The 15,684-nt window shown below is 46.6% G+C and overlaps 2 protein-coding genes across 3 annotated transcripts; one reads left to right on the top strand and one right to left on the bottom strand.

Annotated features, from left to right (window-relative positions):
• The first annotated feature begins 2,213 nt into the window (after positions 1 to 2,213).
• Positions 2,214 to 10,112, top strand: LOC118227906 (tripartite motif-containing protein 14-like). Of its 2 annotated transcripts, none has more exons than XM_035418959.1 (7): positions 2,214 to 2,443; positions 3,200 to 3,864; positions 5,034 to 5,129; positions 5,567 to 5,800; positions 6,275 to 6,437; positions 6,939 to 7,025; positions 8,684 to 10,112. In XM_035418959.1, the coding sequence occupies exons 2-7, from the start codon at positions 3,355 to 3,357 to the stop codon at positions 9,217 to 9,219; spliced, it is 1,626 nt and encodes a 541-aa protein (XP_035274850.1). In that variant the 5' UTR covers positions 2,214 to 2,443; positions 3,200 to 3,354; the 3' UTR covers positions 9,220 to 10,112. The 2 variants fall into 2 exon arrangements, with proteins under 2 accessions (XP_035274850.1, XP_035274849.1); XM_035418958.1 differs by having other exon boundaries at positions 2,215 to 2,443; positions 3,246 to 3,864.
• Positions 10,071 to 15,065, bottom strand: nansa (N-acetylneuraminic acid synthase a). The gene is made up of 6 exons (XM_035418960.1): positions 14,769 to 15,065; positions 13,748 to 13,963; positions 13,121 to 13,220; positions 12,182 to 12,336; positions 11,641 to 11,907; positions 10,071 to 11,011 (listed from the first exon to the last, which is right to left on the bottom strand). Exons 1-6 carry the CDS (start codon positions 14,898 to 14,900, stop codon positions 10,802 to 10,804), a joined length of 1,080 nt encoding a protein of 359 aa, XP_035274851.1. The 5' UTR covers positions 14,901 to 15,065; the 3' UTR covers positions 10,071 to 10,801.
• Positions 15,066 to 15,684: the final 619 nt, after the last annotated feature.

Here is a 15,684-nt window from a genome sequence, read left to right as displayed (position 1 = left end):
AACAAGTATGCACACTCATGCACACACACATACACACACACACACACAAACACATGCACACACACATATGTACACACGTGCACATACACACACACATGCACACACACGTACACACACACACACAAACACATGCACACACACGTGCACATACACACACACATGCACACACACGTACACACACACACACAAACACATGCACACACACATATGTACACACGTGCACATACACACACACATGCACACACACGTATGTACACACGTGCACACATGCACATACACACACATGCAAACACTCACAAACACGCACACTCACACACAGATGCACACATACAAACACATGCACACACACATGTGCACACATGCACACACACATGCACACACACGTACACACGTGCACACACACGCACACACACGCACACACACGCACACACACACACAAAGCATTTGGGCTCAGCTGTATCACAGTGACTTATCAGGAACAGAACCTTCTGACCAGCAAGGTGCTTAAGTTTCCAGGTTACCAGTGGGCCATTGTTAGCACTTCTAGTAGCAGAAACAGACCCCTGCTCTGTGTGTGTGTGTGTGTGTGTGCACGCGCACACGTGTGTGTGTGTGCGTGTGTGCATGTGTTTGTGTGTGTGTGTGTGCACGTGTGTTTGTACGTGTGTGTGCTTTTGTGTGTTGAGTGTTTGGGGGGAGCACTCAATACCAAATGTGATAATTCCTAACACCTGCAGTAACCTGATCTTATACCCCTGTTGGTAAAAACACACATTGATTTACCGCATTTGAGGGATTTGGGTAGATAGGGTGGCCAGTGCCCCGTTGCTCAAATATGGGACACAAGAGTGCCACCTATTGGCTTGTTTTTTCAGTAGCCTGCTTTTGTTGGCAGATGATGCCATAGTACATCATATTGTATCCACCACATCACATCCCTGTACATCACATCACATCACATCACATCCTATTGCATTACATTACATTGCAGTCAGATGCTCTTATCCAGAGTGATTTAACAAAATGGAGAACATCGGCATTAGTCTTATTTTAACATACAGCTTCAGAAATAATATTATACATCGAAACAAACTCAGCAGGGAAGGTATTAGGCCACAGCCGGCCCGGCCCAATAAACAATCTAAGCGGCTTCTTAGCCCCCTGCGCCCTAATTGTTATAAAATGTTGATATTTAGAGGTGGGTGGGTTGGTGTGCCCCAAATGAAATCCTGTTTTGGGCCGCTCAGAGGCTAGGGTCAGCACTGGCTACAGCATACCAGCATCTCAGTAAATATGGTATTCCCAGAAATATTTAATGTACAGAATTGATTTCACATCAAACCTGGTCTGGTTAAATCGGAGATCAATATTACTTGCAAACTGATCTGAGTTTATAAACACGGCATTTCATGTGTAACAATAAAGACAGTGGAAATAAGAACTGAAACTGACCGGTTTCCTCACGACGCGCTACAAATAATTCAGCGTTCATTTTCAGCACTCCATCGCCACCTAGCGGTCATAACTGTGGTAACGTGCTGCATCTGCTCCTTGTAGATTATGCACCAGATCGTTTTATTGTTTTATATATGAAACAAGGGCTATGAAACAACTAAGTACGAAGAAAAAACTCCTTCGTGTTTTCGAAAATGCGACATAAAAATGTTGTAGTACTCGTAGGCCATTCAACCACAAACGATCCACGAATAATATAACCGCCTAAGGAGAAACCATTGACCTTTTCTTCCCTCGTTCGACTACAGTTCCGGGTCTTGTGAATATCAGTGAAGCAGTCCGAACTGGGTCGGGGCTAGGAATGTTGAAAAGCAACTTGAAAGCTGCGATCAATGTTGTTATGAGTAGCGTACGCCTGTTATCTATGTTGGATCGTTGTTTCGGCTATAGGGCAACCGAGGAGATATGATGAGTTCATAACTACTGCAAATTCAAATTAAACCCCATAATTAGGTGCATGGGAATATATATTTTTTTAATTGAATGTAAAATAACAAGTTCAACTTTCTATAAGCATTTTAAAATAAACAAATAACTTCCTTACGAGAATGCTTTGCTTACCAATTGCATTCATTACAGGACTATTCAAACTGTAGCCTGTTTTTTTTTTTTTTTTTTTAATTATTAAAAAAAATAATTTTAGTTTACTGAGCTGACCTGAAAATCATTTCTCAGTTGTCTCAAGTTCTCTCAAACCTTTATCAGTTAGGGCTGCTACAGCGCGCGCAAAAGGGTTAACATTTATGCACGTTCCTGCGTTCACGTCTTGTTCGTTTGTCTACTCAAATGAAATACGTCCCTCTCATTTATCATCAGGAACTAGGAAGATGGAATAGACGAACGATTTCCTGTCCTGCGGATTGCAAGTGGAAGCCGACACTAACAAAATAAACTGGAGACCACCGGATCTGTCGGTAGCCTACTTAAGGTAAGTGGCACTGCGGAATTAATGTTTAATAGCCTGCTTGAAGCAAAATAAGCGCTTCGATTTCCGGAAACGCGCATGCATTTGGATTTTTTTGTCGCGATCGAGCCACTAAAAGCAAAAAATTGCCATCGGAACTTTTGGCTTCCTTTATTTTTTTTTTTAGATTGATCTGTCCTGTTCAAGACTGTGTTCTTACAGTGTTTGAAGTTTACAACTGTGCAAACACTCTCAGCAAAAGGACTTGTCTCACTACAGGGGGGGATCTTTTTAGCTGTTTGTGGAATCCTCCGTGGTAGGCGTAGAACGTGTGAAAGCTGCCAGATTGAACCATTTTGCCAAGCGAAGAACCAGACAGGGTTCCTCCTTAGAGACGCGGGTGCCCTTTTGAATGCTTCAATGAAGCTGAGAATTAATATGTTGATTTCAGCTTTAAAAGTTTGAGAAATATAAACCTGCTTATTCTTATCACCAATAATACGCGCTGCAATTAATTGTGTATTGTAAAGATTTAATATATAATTGTGTCTGTTATATGCAGTTTATGCCTCAAATGCACGAATCCAGTGTTCTATGTACATTTTGTTCTGATAGTGTATTTTACTTTACTCTGAAAGAAAGCATTTTTACTTATACTGAACAAACTGTGTAGTTTAACATAGTGATTATTTTGGGTAACAGGTGTGAATATATGGCTGACATAGGACATTTCTACTCTCTCTCTCTTCCTTATTGTCCCGTTGCTTCTGTTTTGCGTAGAGGCAAATAAGCAAACCGGACTTTGCACTTTTCTGATTACGCGCAGGGGCGGGTTCCTTACGACCCGTACGGACACGCATCCAATCCGCCATTATCAGAGCGTTGCCTGATCGCCGCGCGCCTTCGCCGAGAGTCCGGAACGTCCCCCGGGGAGCATGGCCGAGGGATTCACCGCGCCGCGGGAGCCCACGTGCGGCGTGTGCTGCAGTCCGTGCCGCGTTCCCGTCATGCTCTCCTGCTGGCACCCGTTCTGCCTGGGCTGCATCGAGCGCGTCTGGTGTCAGAACCCCGGGCTGGACCACGGCTGCCCCGTCTGCCTGAAGGTGCCCTTCTCTCAGGACGAGCCCGAGGGCCACGCCCTCTCCGAGGTGCTGTGCGACTTCTGCCTGGGCGAGAGGCTGCCGGCCACCAAGACCTGCCTGACCTGCCTGGCGTCGCTGTGCGAGGCCCACCTGCAGCCCCACCTGTCCGGCGACGCCTTCCGCGGCCACCACCTGGTCCCGCCCAGCTGTGACCTCAGCGCCAGTTGCTGCGGCGACCACGCCAAGCCCCTGGAGATGTTCTGCAAGGACTGCAGGCTGTGCGTGTGCAACGTGTGCCCCATCCTGGGCCGGCACCAGGGCCACCGAATCAGCGTGCTGCAGCACGAGGCCGCCGACAAACGGGTACGCCCCACACCCCTCTCTCTACCTCTCTCTACCTCTCTCTACCTCTCTCTCAGTCTCCTCTCACTCTCTCCTTCCACTCCCACCCCTCTCTCTACCTCTCCCTCAGTCTCCTCTCACTCTCTCCTTCCACTCCCACCCCTCTCTCTACCTCTCCCTCAGTCTCCTCTCACTCTCTCCTTCCACTCCCACCCCTCTCTCTACCTCTCCCTCAGTCTCCTCTCACTCTCTCCTTCCACTCCCACCCCTCTCTCTACCTCTCCCTCAGTCTCCTCTCACTCTCTCCTTCCACTCCCACCCCTCTCTCTACCTCTCTCAGTCTCCTCTTACTCTCTCCCTCCATCCCCCCTCCCTTGCTAGTTAGGTCTCATATATTATATGCTTTTGTGTTGTTTTTTTCTCCTCAAAAAGACAACATAGCGAAGATGTGTGGGGCAGCTCACAGGGCAGCTCATAGGGCAGCTCACAGGGCAGCTGAATTTCGTGCAAGAAACCCCCCAATGTGGCCGGGGGTTTGAGCCCCGCCATGGTGCTATCCCAGTTGTGGTCCCTTCCTCTCTTACTCTCTTGCTATCGGTCTGATTTACTTTTTTTTTTGGTTTACTGCTTGTTTTGTTATGTTGTCATTGCTTTTCCGGAACAATAAGAAAATGACTGGGAGAAGTGAAAGAGAGTGAGAGGGCAGGATAGGAATTTACAGTCACGTGGAGAGAAATGCACAGAAATGGCAAGAAATGTGGGGAGAGAGGGAGAGGGAAAGATGGGTAAATGTGGGGAGAGACAGAGAGAAGGAAGGTTTGGGGAGAGTGACTGAGAAAGGAGAGTAAAATGGGAGAAAGGCAGGCTTCCCGAGGCTTGCATGGCCCTTTTCAAAAGAGAAAGTTCCAGAATGTGACCCGGAATGTTATGAGAGAATGACTCTGCTTTACGGGAGCTTTTGTGTGCCACACAAAATTAAGCCAGTTGGTTTCGGTGAAAATTGAGAAACTTTTATAAAATTTTATTTAATGAAAATGATTTTTTTTACTTTTATAATTATTTTACTTCAATAAGTCAGTTGTGCTTGTTTGATTGTTGATGGTGAAATACAATGTCATGATGACCTGAACAAAAAAAATGACAAATAAATGTTTTTTGTGTTTTCTCTTTCTGTCTGTTCCTAATCCTAGAATCTGCTGAAGGTTTGTCTGAACAGGCTGAGCTGCAAGAACAAGCAGGAGAACGCCAACATTAGCAACATCCAGAAAGCAGCTGAGGAACTCAGGGTAATGAGTCACAGCGCTGAGGTGCCAGGCGCCTTTACTTTCGCTTTGCAGAAAGCGAAACCTACGAACCCGTCTGAGAGCTGCCACCTAGTGGCGGCGGAGAGAAAAGCAGCGTTAACCGATTACTGCCCGAGGCTCAGGGCACAGAGCCAGCGTCCGGAGTTTCTACGGTGTTTGGGGCACTCAGTTTGGTGTTTATTGTGTGTACCGAAATTCTGTTTTAGTGGAAAACAGTCAGAAAGATAGAAACAGCTTTCCTCTTCAAAAGAACTTACTTAAAAGACAGCTAGGAGTATTCACTCAAGTACAAATCAGGATTCCCTTTAAAATTTGACATTTAAGTTTTTCATGGCAATATCGCATCAGATGCATTCCCGTGAAATGCACTGTCAGCGTTTTTGTTTAGCGGTAGGAAAAACGGACCCGTTTCGTGACAGGCTGTGGCGGAGGAGACCACCACCTGGCTCTCCACGAGCTTCTCGGAGATGCGCCTCCTGCTGGACGAGGAGGAGCGCGCGGCGAAGGCCATGGTGGAGGAGGAGGCCAAGGCGGCGCTGGAGGTGTACGAGGACCAGGTGCAGGAGTGCCGGCAGCGCGGAGACGCCACGGACGCCTTTGCCCGCGAGGTCAACAGGATGTACAAGCAGGACGACGGCGTGCAGCTCCTCAGGGTAAAACTGCTGCCCCCCGTTTCTCTCCCGCCAGTGTAGTGTAATGGGTAAGGAGCTGGTCTCGTAACCTAAAGGTCACAGGTTCGATTCCCAGATACACTGCCATTGAACCCTTGAGCAAGGCACTTAACCTGCATTGCTTCAGTATGTATCCGGCTGTATAACGGGATGCAATGTAAATGCTATGTAAAAAAACGTTGCTCTGGATAAGAGCGTCTGCTAAATGCCTGTAATGCAATGGCAATTATCCCAAACTTAGTTTATGGAAGCATAAGGGAAGTATAAGACCCTGTCTCTGGTTTCCCTTCCAGGACGTCCCATAGACACTCAATTTGGTTCGGATCTGGTGGCTAACGAGGTCGTTACTTATGCATTATAATGTATTCATTAGCCTAAAGTCTGGCGTCCATTTCGATGCCTGTCGCCAGTGTTTTTCTCCATGACGGGCTCTGAAAGGTCACGACCTCTCCTCAGGATTTCATAGCGGCGGAAAAGGACCTGCAGACCCACCAGCAGCCGGCAGACCACATACATCCCATCCCCATGAAGTTTGACCACGTGCAGGGCTACATCAGCAGCTTCCACAAGGCCCTGAAGACCGTCATGAGGAAGCCGATCGAACACCGCGTCAGAAACGGCATGTTGCTCCGCCCCCCCGCTGCTAGGCCTTTCTTAAGGTTGCTGTGTAGCACAAGTTTTAGGAAAACGGGTTTGTAACTCAGAAGCTTCCAGGTTTGATTCCAAGTTGGGGCATTCTTGTTGTACTCTTGAGGAAAGACATTTATCTTGAGCCGCTTCAATGAAAAATATCAAGCTGTATGTTGCTATGACCTGTATGTTGCTCTAGACCAGGGCTGCCCAGGCCTGTTCCTGGAGGTCCATCGTGCTGCTGGTCTTCACTCCCGGCCAAACAAAGCACTCCTCATTCAACAGCTAGAGATCTGCATTGAGCTGCTGATCAGCAGAATCAGAGCCAAAAGGGTTGAAATGAAAACCCGCAGGACAGGAGATCTCCAGGATCAGGGTTACACAGCCCTGCTCTAGATAAAAGCATCCGTTGGCCGAATTGTAAATGTTGAGGCGAGTGTGTTGTGCAGGAGAGGACGAGGGAGTTTAACCTCACTGCTCCTGGTTTCAGGTCTGACGAGCAGGCCGGACGCCAAGCAGGTGCAGACCTTGATGCACAGAACCAAGAGCACGGGAGACAAGCTGCTGTTCCTCAGATGTAAGAGCTGCCCTCCCAACTCTCTCTACGCTTCCTAAAAGAGGACTGGACACCAGGCTGCTTATTCCTGAAGAGAATCACGCAATCTCTGCATTCCTGTCTATATCAGGAATCTCAAACTCCAGTCCTGGAAGGCTGCAGTGTCTGCGGGTTTAACTCCAGTCCTGGAGGGCTGCAGTGTCTGCGGGTTTAACTCCAGTCCTGGAGGGCTGCAGTGTCTGCAGGTTTAACTCCAGTCCTGGAGGGCTGCAGTGTCTGCGGGTTTAACTCCAGTCCTGGAGGGCTGCAGTGTCTGCAGGTTTAACTCCAGGGACCTGGGGTCTGGGGTCTGATGCCCTTGATCTAGATCAATGGTTTTCATAGTGACTCTGCTCATGAATCAATTTGAGCAGTTGATTACACAGTTAACTCAACACACCTGGTGTGTTGGGTCTCAATTGGGTGCTGATTTTAAGGTGAAAACAAAAACCAGCAGATCGTGTAGCTCTCCAGGACCAGGGTTGGAGACCACTGATCTAGATCATGGTCCTGGTGAGCTTCCAGAGTTTGATGGTTTTTGTCGTTACTAAGCACTTAATTATTTGGTTAAAATAACTAAATACTGTTCACCTGGGTTCTTGAGTCTGAGCTGGTTGCGGAAGTTCGAAAAACCCAAATTCCCTGCTGCTCTCCTGGAGCAGGGCAGGGGATCTATACTGGTCTATTTTTAAACCAGACAGACAGCTCCTGCATTCCATTCGTCATATTTACTTTTTTTACAGGAAGGATCAGCTGATAACAAGAGGTTCTGGTTCTGTCTGTTTTACCACATGACCCGTGAAATGTTCTGACTGGCCACGCCCCTTCATAAAATATTTAAAACAGTTAACTAATCAGAAGCTCTTTGAGCTTAAACCATGGCGAAGACGGAACTGCGAACGTTTAGCCAAGGATCGCCACAGATTCTGTACACCCTGTGGTTTCACACTCATTCTCAACGATGACATTCTCAATCCCACTCCCTCCCTTTTTTTTTTAAGAAAAAAAAAATAGAACCGTTTTTACTTGTGATGGGGTTCGAGCCTCTGTTGGGGTCCCTGGATCAAAACTGCTTAAAAACCCCCCACTTGACCCAACAGATACTGTAGTCCTCCCAGATAGACCCTAAAGCTGAAAGTAGTCTCTTCCAACAGTTAGTCCTCCCAGACAGTTTCAGAATTAGAGTCTATCTCTCTTTCTCTCTTTACCTCCCACCTCAGGTGTTACAGTTGCTCTTAACCCTGATTTTTACACTTTTCATTCAAGCCCCTCTGGAATAAAAACGTCTGCCAAATGTAATGTAACGTAACATAATGCAGTGGATCGTTCCAATCTGGCGTTCCTCCTGAAGCTTCATTGAGGGGCTTAAGTACAGCACTGTGTAAATGACCGTGACGCGCCTCTGGAAACTCCTGGGTTCCGACCCAAACACTGGCGGGAAAGGAATTCTGTGTGAAGAGTGGAGTTATATCTTTATAACTGCTTCACAGTTATGGGTGGAGTCATTTAAAACATCAGAGTGCATGTCAATGTTGGGTTCAGAGTCCACAGTGGATTATATCGATTTTATGTACGCATTTAATGTGAGTCTCGTTGATTTTTTTAACCGTGAATTCTGCCCTCCTTGCCCTGTCCCGCAGACGCCTGCTCGCCCATCCTGGACCCGGACACCCTGCACCCCCAGCTGCGCCTCAGTGCCTCGGGGGAGTCGGTGAGCAAGGCGTGGCTGAAGAGGTCCTGTCCCGACGGCCCGCAGCGCTTCGACCGGCTCCTGCAGGTCCTGGGCCGCGAGTCCTACTTCTCCGGCCGGCGGTACTGGGAGGTGGACCTGCGGCAGGCGCCGCTGGGCTGGTGGGTGGGCGTGGCCTACCGCTCGCTGTGCCGAAAGGGCGACTCGGAGGCGTCCCGCCTGGGCTGGAACAAGGCCTCCTGGTGCCTGAAGAGGTACGACCTGGAGTACTGGGCCTTCCACAACGGGACCCGCGTCCACGTGCTCCTGGAGGAGGACCCCGAAAGGCTGGGCGTGTTCCTGGACTACGAGGCCGGGACCCTCAGCTTCTACGACGCCCTGTTCGGCATGCGGCACCTCTACACCTTCCAGGCCAAGTTCACCGAGCCCCTCTACCCAGCCTTCCGCCTGTGGGAGGGTCCCATCACCCTCTGCAAGCTCACCTGACCTCCCACAATGCCTTGCACCCGAAACAGATTTCTCATGTGACGAATGCTGTTCTTTTTAAAAAGAAAAATGGGTTTCAGTGTTTAACCACCAACTGTATTGCACTTTTTTTGTGATTTTTGTCATTTCCTATTTTAACGCACTAAAATTGAAGTCGTGGCTGAGTGTCCAATGACGGAATGCCATGGTCTTTTGCCGATTGGAAAATTACGCGATTCCACGCAAGTTCCAGTGGGACAGATTAGACTGCGTGTCATGTGACAGCTACATTCAATCTTATCCGAATGACAACATGAGCCATCAAATGCGAAACGGTCCTCCTCCAACGGGCTCATTTCCTCACAGTGAAGACTGGAGAAGTGTTCGGTTTGATCACCCAGAGGAAAACTTAAGATGGCCTGCTAATTAAATTAGTAAAATATCATATGAAAACGCCCCCTGCCAAAAATACTCTTCTGTTAAAGAGTAAACCCCTAAATTATTCAGTCAGCATGAGTGCACTACACCCTGCCATTGGTTGCGAGGATATTTCTCTTCCTACTTTTCTATTGGTGGATCATAAAATGTTGCCACTTAACCAATTGGTGGATATGAAGACATCATCCAATGAAAAAGCAGATCACGTTCAGCCTATGATTAAAATAATAGCCAAAACCTCTGAGAAAAAGCAGGGAAATCACACTAAACAAATAACACTTACCTTTTTAAAGTTAACTTCTAATAACCTTTGTAATATTTTCATGCCAATAACACCGTAACTTTTTAATGTGACTTTGCTGCATTAAAATTTTCTGTAGTTGTTCAGTGTTCTAGACTACAAAATCAGAGAAATAAAACCCGAATTGTGTATATTTTCCTTTAATAAAAGTTTTTAATCACTGGTTTCACCCAAACCCTGTTTGTATTGTGTATTCAATTTATCCATGAATCCCATCACTCCAAAGACTTCTCATGAACACAGAAGCACCAAAGTGAATTCTGTTCAAGTTCACTTTGTATTTAACAACATTTTGGCACATAAAACAGCCTTAGCACTGTTTCCCAGTAGGCAACCAAAGTCATCACACGTAAATTACTGACAGTGACATACCGATTATCTGTGCGCATTACATCACCTCAACCTAATGAACATTCTCCTGAAATCACCCCTTCTGCCAAGCAAGCTGTAGATCACCCCCTTCTGGTAAACAACCGAAAATGTGAAAAGCTTAATCTGAAAAAAATCTATCTAGCAGGTTCTGAATCTATGGTTCTCTTCTCTGTGCACCTTCACCATTCCGTAGTGCTCTTCGACCATCGTCAGGGACGCGACTTCTCCCGATTCAATCAGCAAATACTGAACATGGACTGAAATAATGGACGTTCTTCTCCTGCAATCAGCTGTCGAGAGTGTGAAAGTGTGTGCTTACGACATACCCAGGACCTCTGCCTCTAGTTGAGAGACTTCTAGTATCTAGAGTGGGGTGGGAAAAATAATAAAAATACAGGTGTCAGTATTTCCTGATGGACTTGGGGAGAATCGCGTCCCGGCGTTTCGAGCCAGAGCCCCGGGACCTCCGGAGGACCACCGCCCCGCCCCCGCTCAGCTTTTGACCTCCTTCGCGTAGCTCTCCACCAGGTCCTCGGTGATGGACTCGTCCTCCCCCACGTTGGCCTTCACCGTCTTCCCCAGCAGCAGGTAGATGTCCTCGGGGGCCACGCCCTTGGGCTCGGCCACCTTGACGCCCAGCATGTCGGCGGTCAGAGCCGTGCCCTTGGGGATGGCGGTCTTGGCCACCACAGACTTACCCAGCTGTGGGAGAAGGAGGGAGAAAAACGGAATAAAAAAAAGGGATAAGGGCCCTTGCGCTGGAACATTCTGGGGTCACATACCGTAAGGACTCGCTTGTGCTCACCATGGTCATAACGAGCACCTTAAAGACCATGCCCCAGATGAAGAACAACCTTACGACTATCACCAGCTCCTTAAAGACCATGCCCCAGATGAAGAACAACCTCAAGACCATCACCAGCTCCTTAAAGATCACACTCCAGATGAAGGCCAACCATAAGACCATCACCAGCTCCTTAAAGACCACACTCCAGATGAAGGCCAACCTTAAGACCATCACCAGCTCCTTAAAGACCACACTCCAGATGAAGGCCAATCTTAAGACCATCACCAGCTCCTTAAAGACCACGCTCCAGGTGAAGCCAAACCTTATGACTATCACTATCACCAGCACCTTAAAGATCACACTCCAGGAGAAGGCCTACCTTATGACCATCACCAGCACCTTAAAGACCACACTCCAGGTGAAGGCCTACCTTATGACCATCACCAGAATCTTAAAGATCACACTCCAGAAGAAGGCCAATCTTAAGACCATTACTCTCATCACCACCAGCACCTTAAAGCCCACCCTCCAGGTGAAGACCTACCTTGTCATGGCAGGCCTTCTCGCAGGGCAGCATCTGCTTGACGCCGGTCCCCAGGGCTCGCTCCACGATGCGGATGGACTTCACCAGCTCGGCCAGCTCCTCCGGGAGCAGGGAGGCCTCGTGGTCGCTGCCCTTCCAGGTCTTGTCCAGGGTCACGTGACGCTCCACCACCTTGGCCCCCAACGCCACCGCCCCCACCGTGATGCAGATCCCAGACTCGTGGCCTGAGTAGCCAATCGGGATGTCCGGAAACTCCTTCTGGTATTCCTTCAGGAATACCGGGGAGGGAACGGGGCACATGAGTAAATAAGGAAAGTAATTAAGTCAGACAGTTAAGTATGTAAACTAAGTTACTCCGTCAGTCTTTAAGTGGAATACTTACAGCAACTGCTCATTTCTGTGGAGGCTTTGTATCAAAACTGCTACTATACTTCCAATCATCTCAACTGTTCCCCCCCCATTTAAAAAACAACAGTATTATACATATTTTTTTGTGTGGGGTGGGGCAGTTTGTGATGGCGGTAACGTTCGCGTCTCTTACAGCGATGACCCTCAGGTTGACGTCCTCTGGCTCCAGTGGGTAGGCGCTGGTGCACTGCAGGATGCAGAAGTTCTGGTTGTGCTTCTTCACCGTCTGGTAAACACGCCTCATGGTCTCCATGGACTGCATGCCACTGGACACCACCATGGGCCTCTCTGTCACAGACACACAGGGGCAAGGGGGGGGGCGGGAAAGATCCAAAATATCTGAGCGGCTATCATACAGGCACGGACTTCCGGTCAATATCATTTTTCTGGTTAACGTCTTCAAAACTGTGGATGGGTTAATTAATTTTAAATTAATTTAAAAACCTCCCTTATTTCATCTCATGGAATAAGACTGGGATGCTATTGTTCTACTGTAGGCTGAGTGTTGGGAGAAACTAATGCAACAGTGACCTGGTGAAATGTGGCTGACTGAAACAGACCATAACCCAAGCTGGACGAGGCTTATGGTGCCCCATTACTCAGAGTCCTAGTCACAGTGGGCTAATGGCCAACAGTGGGTCGGAGTGTAGCACAGTGGGTAAGGAACTGGGCTTGTAACCGAAAGGTCGCAGGTTCGATTCCCGGGTAGGACACTTCCGTTGTACCCTTGAGCAAGGTACTTAACTGAAATTGCTTCAGTATATATCCAACTGTATAAATGGATACAATGTAAAATGCTATGTAAAAGTTGTGTAAGTAGCTCTGGATAAGAGCGTCTGCTAAATGTCTGTAATGTAATGTAATGTAATGACATAATGTAATGTAATGACAACCCCCCAGCTCAAACCTTAGCTGTAATATAGCTTACCCATACCCAATATGCCTTAGATGTAGGGGCAAACCTGTCAGGTTCCTTAACCACCTGAGTATCTAAGCAACCCAAAATAAGGGTTGACTGGTGGATCATAGATTCAGCCCTGGGAATACACAGGCAGGCATTTAACCGGCTTACTTTTTTGGGCCGTCTTCTCCAGGTAGGGGAAGTTGTTGGTGTCCCCTGAGCCGACCTTGAAAAACGGGACATCGAGCTCATGGAGAAACTCAACGGCCATCTGTCAGAGTAAAGAGTAAACACAGATAAGTACCGCAGCTCAGCTGCGTCGTCCACACCAAGCATCAATAAACAAAAAAAGTGCAGTCAAGACAACGTGGTCCAATTAAGTACAATAAATATAAAAATCGCACTGACAAATGACACTGAAAATGACTGGGGACAAATTCCTCCGTATTAATTATATCAAGAGCTAATCATATCAAATATTTGCACAATAGCGTTGTGTTAAAAACATCCATCTTGCAGGTTCCTTAAGCTTCTGATTAGAGTGACATTGATTCACACAATCTCAAACTATTGAAGTACGCAGTTAACATGCTTATGCTTCAGAAGACGCTATAATCAGGGTCACAAATGGCAGTTCAAGATGACACTGTGTCTTATAACAAAGTTAGATTACATAGTAGTTAAAACAGGGAAACGATATGTTGCATTATTACTACGAAGGGTTCGGATAAAGTTTTATATTCAGCGTAGGTGCGGCCAGTAAACCGTAAAGCGTTAACCACGCCCACTCGTTCGTACCTCGTCCATTCCCGAAGCCGTGAAGAATATGCCGACTTCCTTCGCGTATTTCTGCAGCTCGCGGTACTGCTCGTGACTGAACTCCAGGTGGCGTTTGTGCTCCCCGTAAGTTTTCCCCCAGGAGTTCTTGGAGCTGTACGGACGCTCCAGGGCCCGCTTGTTAAACTTGTACTCAAGTTCACTCTTCTGAAACTTGGCACAGTCTGCTCCACAGTCCTGTTAAAGGTTACGTATTAGTAGCATACACAACGTATACATATAGGCTAAATTATATGACAATAAAATACTCTATCGAGAGATTCTCTTCGCCAATGTCCCATAGGCTACTTTCTGATTTTGATTAACCTGTAATTGGCGTTATTGATTTAATTCTGGAAGCCTACCCCGGTGAACACGCTACAAGACATAAAAACCTGGGAAACCGTTACTGATTTCACGTCAGTTGCATTTCCCACATAATGTAATAATAATATTATGTGAGACACAGTAGCAGCCAGTGGGTGTGCGCGCACGGAATCAATGCTACCATTCATTCGCCTGTCATCTTCCTAATTCAGTTTCAAAACACAATGGGAAATGACACATCTAAAAACGGGATCCCGATTAAATAAGTTATTTTTATGAGCCATGCTTATGGCTACGTAATTCTAAACCAGGAATGTTTTACAATGTTCATGTTTCATGACAAATGTCTCGGTTTGCTATAGGCTGCCTAATGCAGCTAACCAGTCAATCTCCTACACTGGATTAGAACGAGCTGCGTTTATCTAGTCAGCATGCTAATAAAAATATCGAATTGATTACATTACTTGCTAGATCTATAGATGTGTAATAACTTGCTGAGTTATTTCTTCACCAACTCTACTGAAAGTGTTATCAATATTCAGTGCTACGTGTCAGCTTGCAATTCAGTAAATAAAAAATACAAATGTAATTAATATTACAGGTGCACTCCTAGCCAAACAACTTTGCTAACATCCAATAAGGTAGCCAGTTGGCAATGACAGCCAGTTAAATTTACCTTAACCATCTTGATCATTTTCTTAGCAATCTCAATGTCGCCCTGGTGATTCTGGCCGATTTCGGCGATAATGAAACAAGGGTTGTTACCCCCAATCTTCCTGCCTGGACAAATTTCGAATTCAAGAGACATCTTCGAAATATGTTTGGCTTGTTAATTTAGAGTAAATGTACGTTTCACTATTTTAGCTGGCAGCAAACACTGTGCATTGGAAGAACAGAACCGATTGACTGACTGACTTGACGAGTTGAACAGGAAGTAGCTAACGCAGCTTGCTAGCCTGCGTGGCCTGCGCGGCGTGCTGAATGGACCGTACGTCAGAGGGCGGTGCCTTTACGGACGGCATAATCCTGTTTCTCTACACGGAAGCGACTCGAACACTCGCCTATTATTCGCACATTTGCTGTCGAACCTGCTCCAACTAATATATTTACAGATGTGACGTTTGATGCCCCCGCGAGTTTCTCATTCCGATATTGCAATCCAGTTGACACGTGGAACCGCAACATTTAAAGCGACATACACACGTTTTCATTCATTCATTCAGTTTCTTCTGACACCTGTAGAAGGATTTTGGACGACAAAATTACGTTTTTAAACCATAATAATAATAATAATAATAATAATAATAATAATACATTTTATTTAAATAGTACCTTTCATGCATAAAATGTAGCTGATTGTGCTTTACAGTCAGACTTAAAATCAAAACAATTTCAAAGAAAACAATGTAAATATGATATAAAGCTCAATAAATAAAATAATACAGAATAAAATAATAAAAAAATGAATACAACAATAACAGGGAGTGGTGGCATGGTGGTGCAGCACTGCTGCCTCATCACAAGAAGGTCTGGGGTTCGAATCTTGGCCGGGGGCTTTCTGTGTGGGGTTTGCGTGTTCTCCCTGTGTCTGC

Source organism: Anguilla anguilla, chromosome 5, assembly GCF_013347855.1.
Source record: "Anguilla anguilla isolate fAngAng1 chromosome 5, fAngAng1.pri, whole genome shotgun sequence".
In the NCBI taxonomy this organism is placed as follows: domain Eukaryota; kingdom Metazoa; phylum Chordata; class Actinopteri; order Anguilliformes; family Anguillidae; genus Anguilla; species Anguilla anguilla.
Note: the sequence above shows the minus strand (reverse complement) of the source record. Positions and strands in the feature narration are given on the sequence as shown.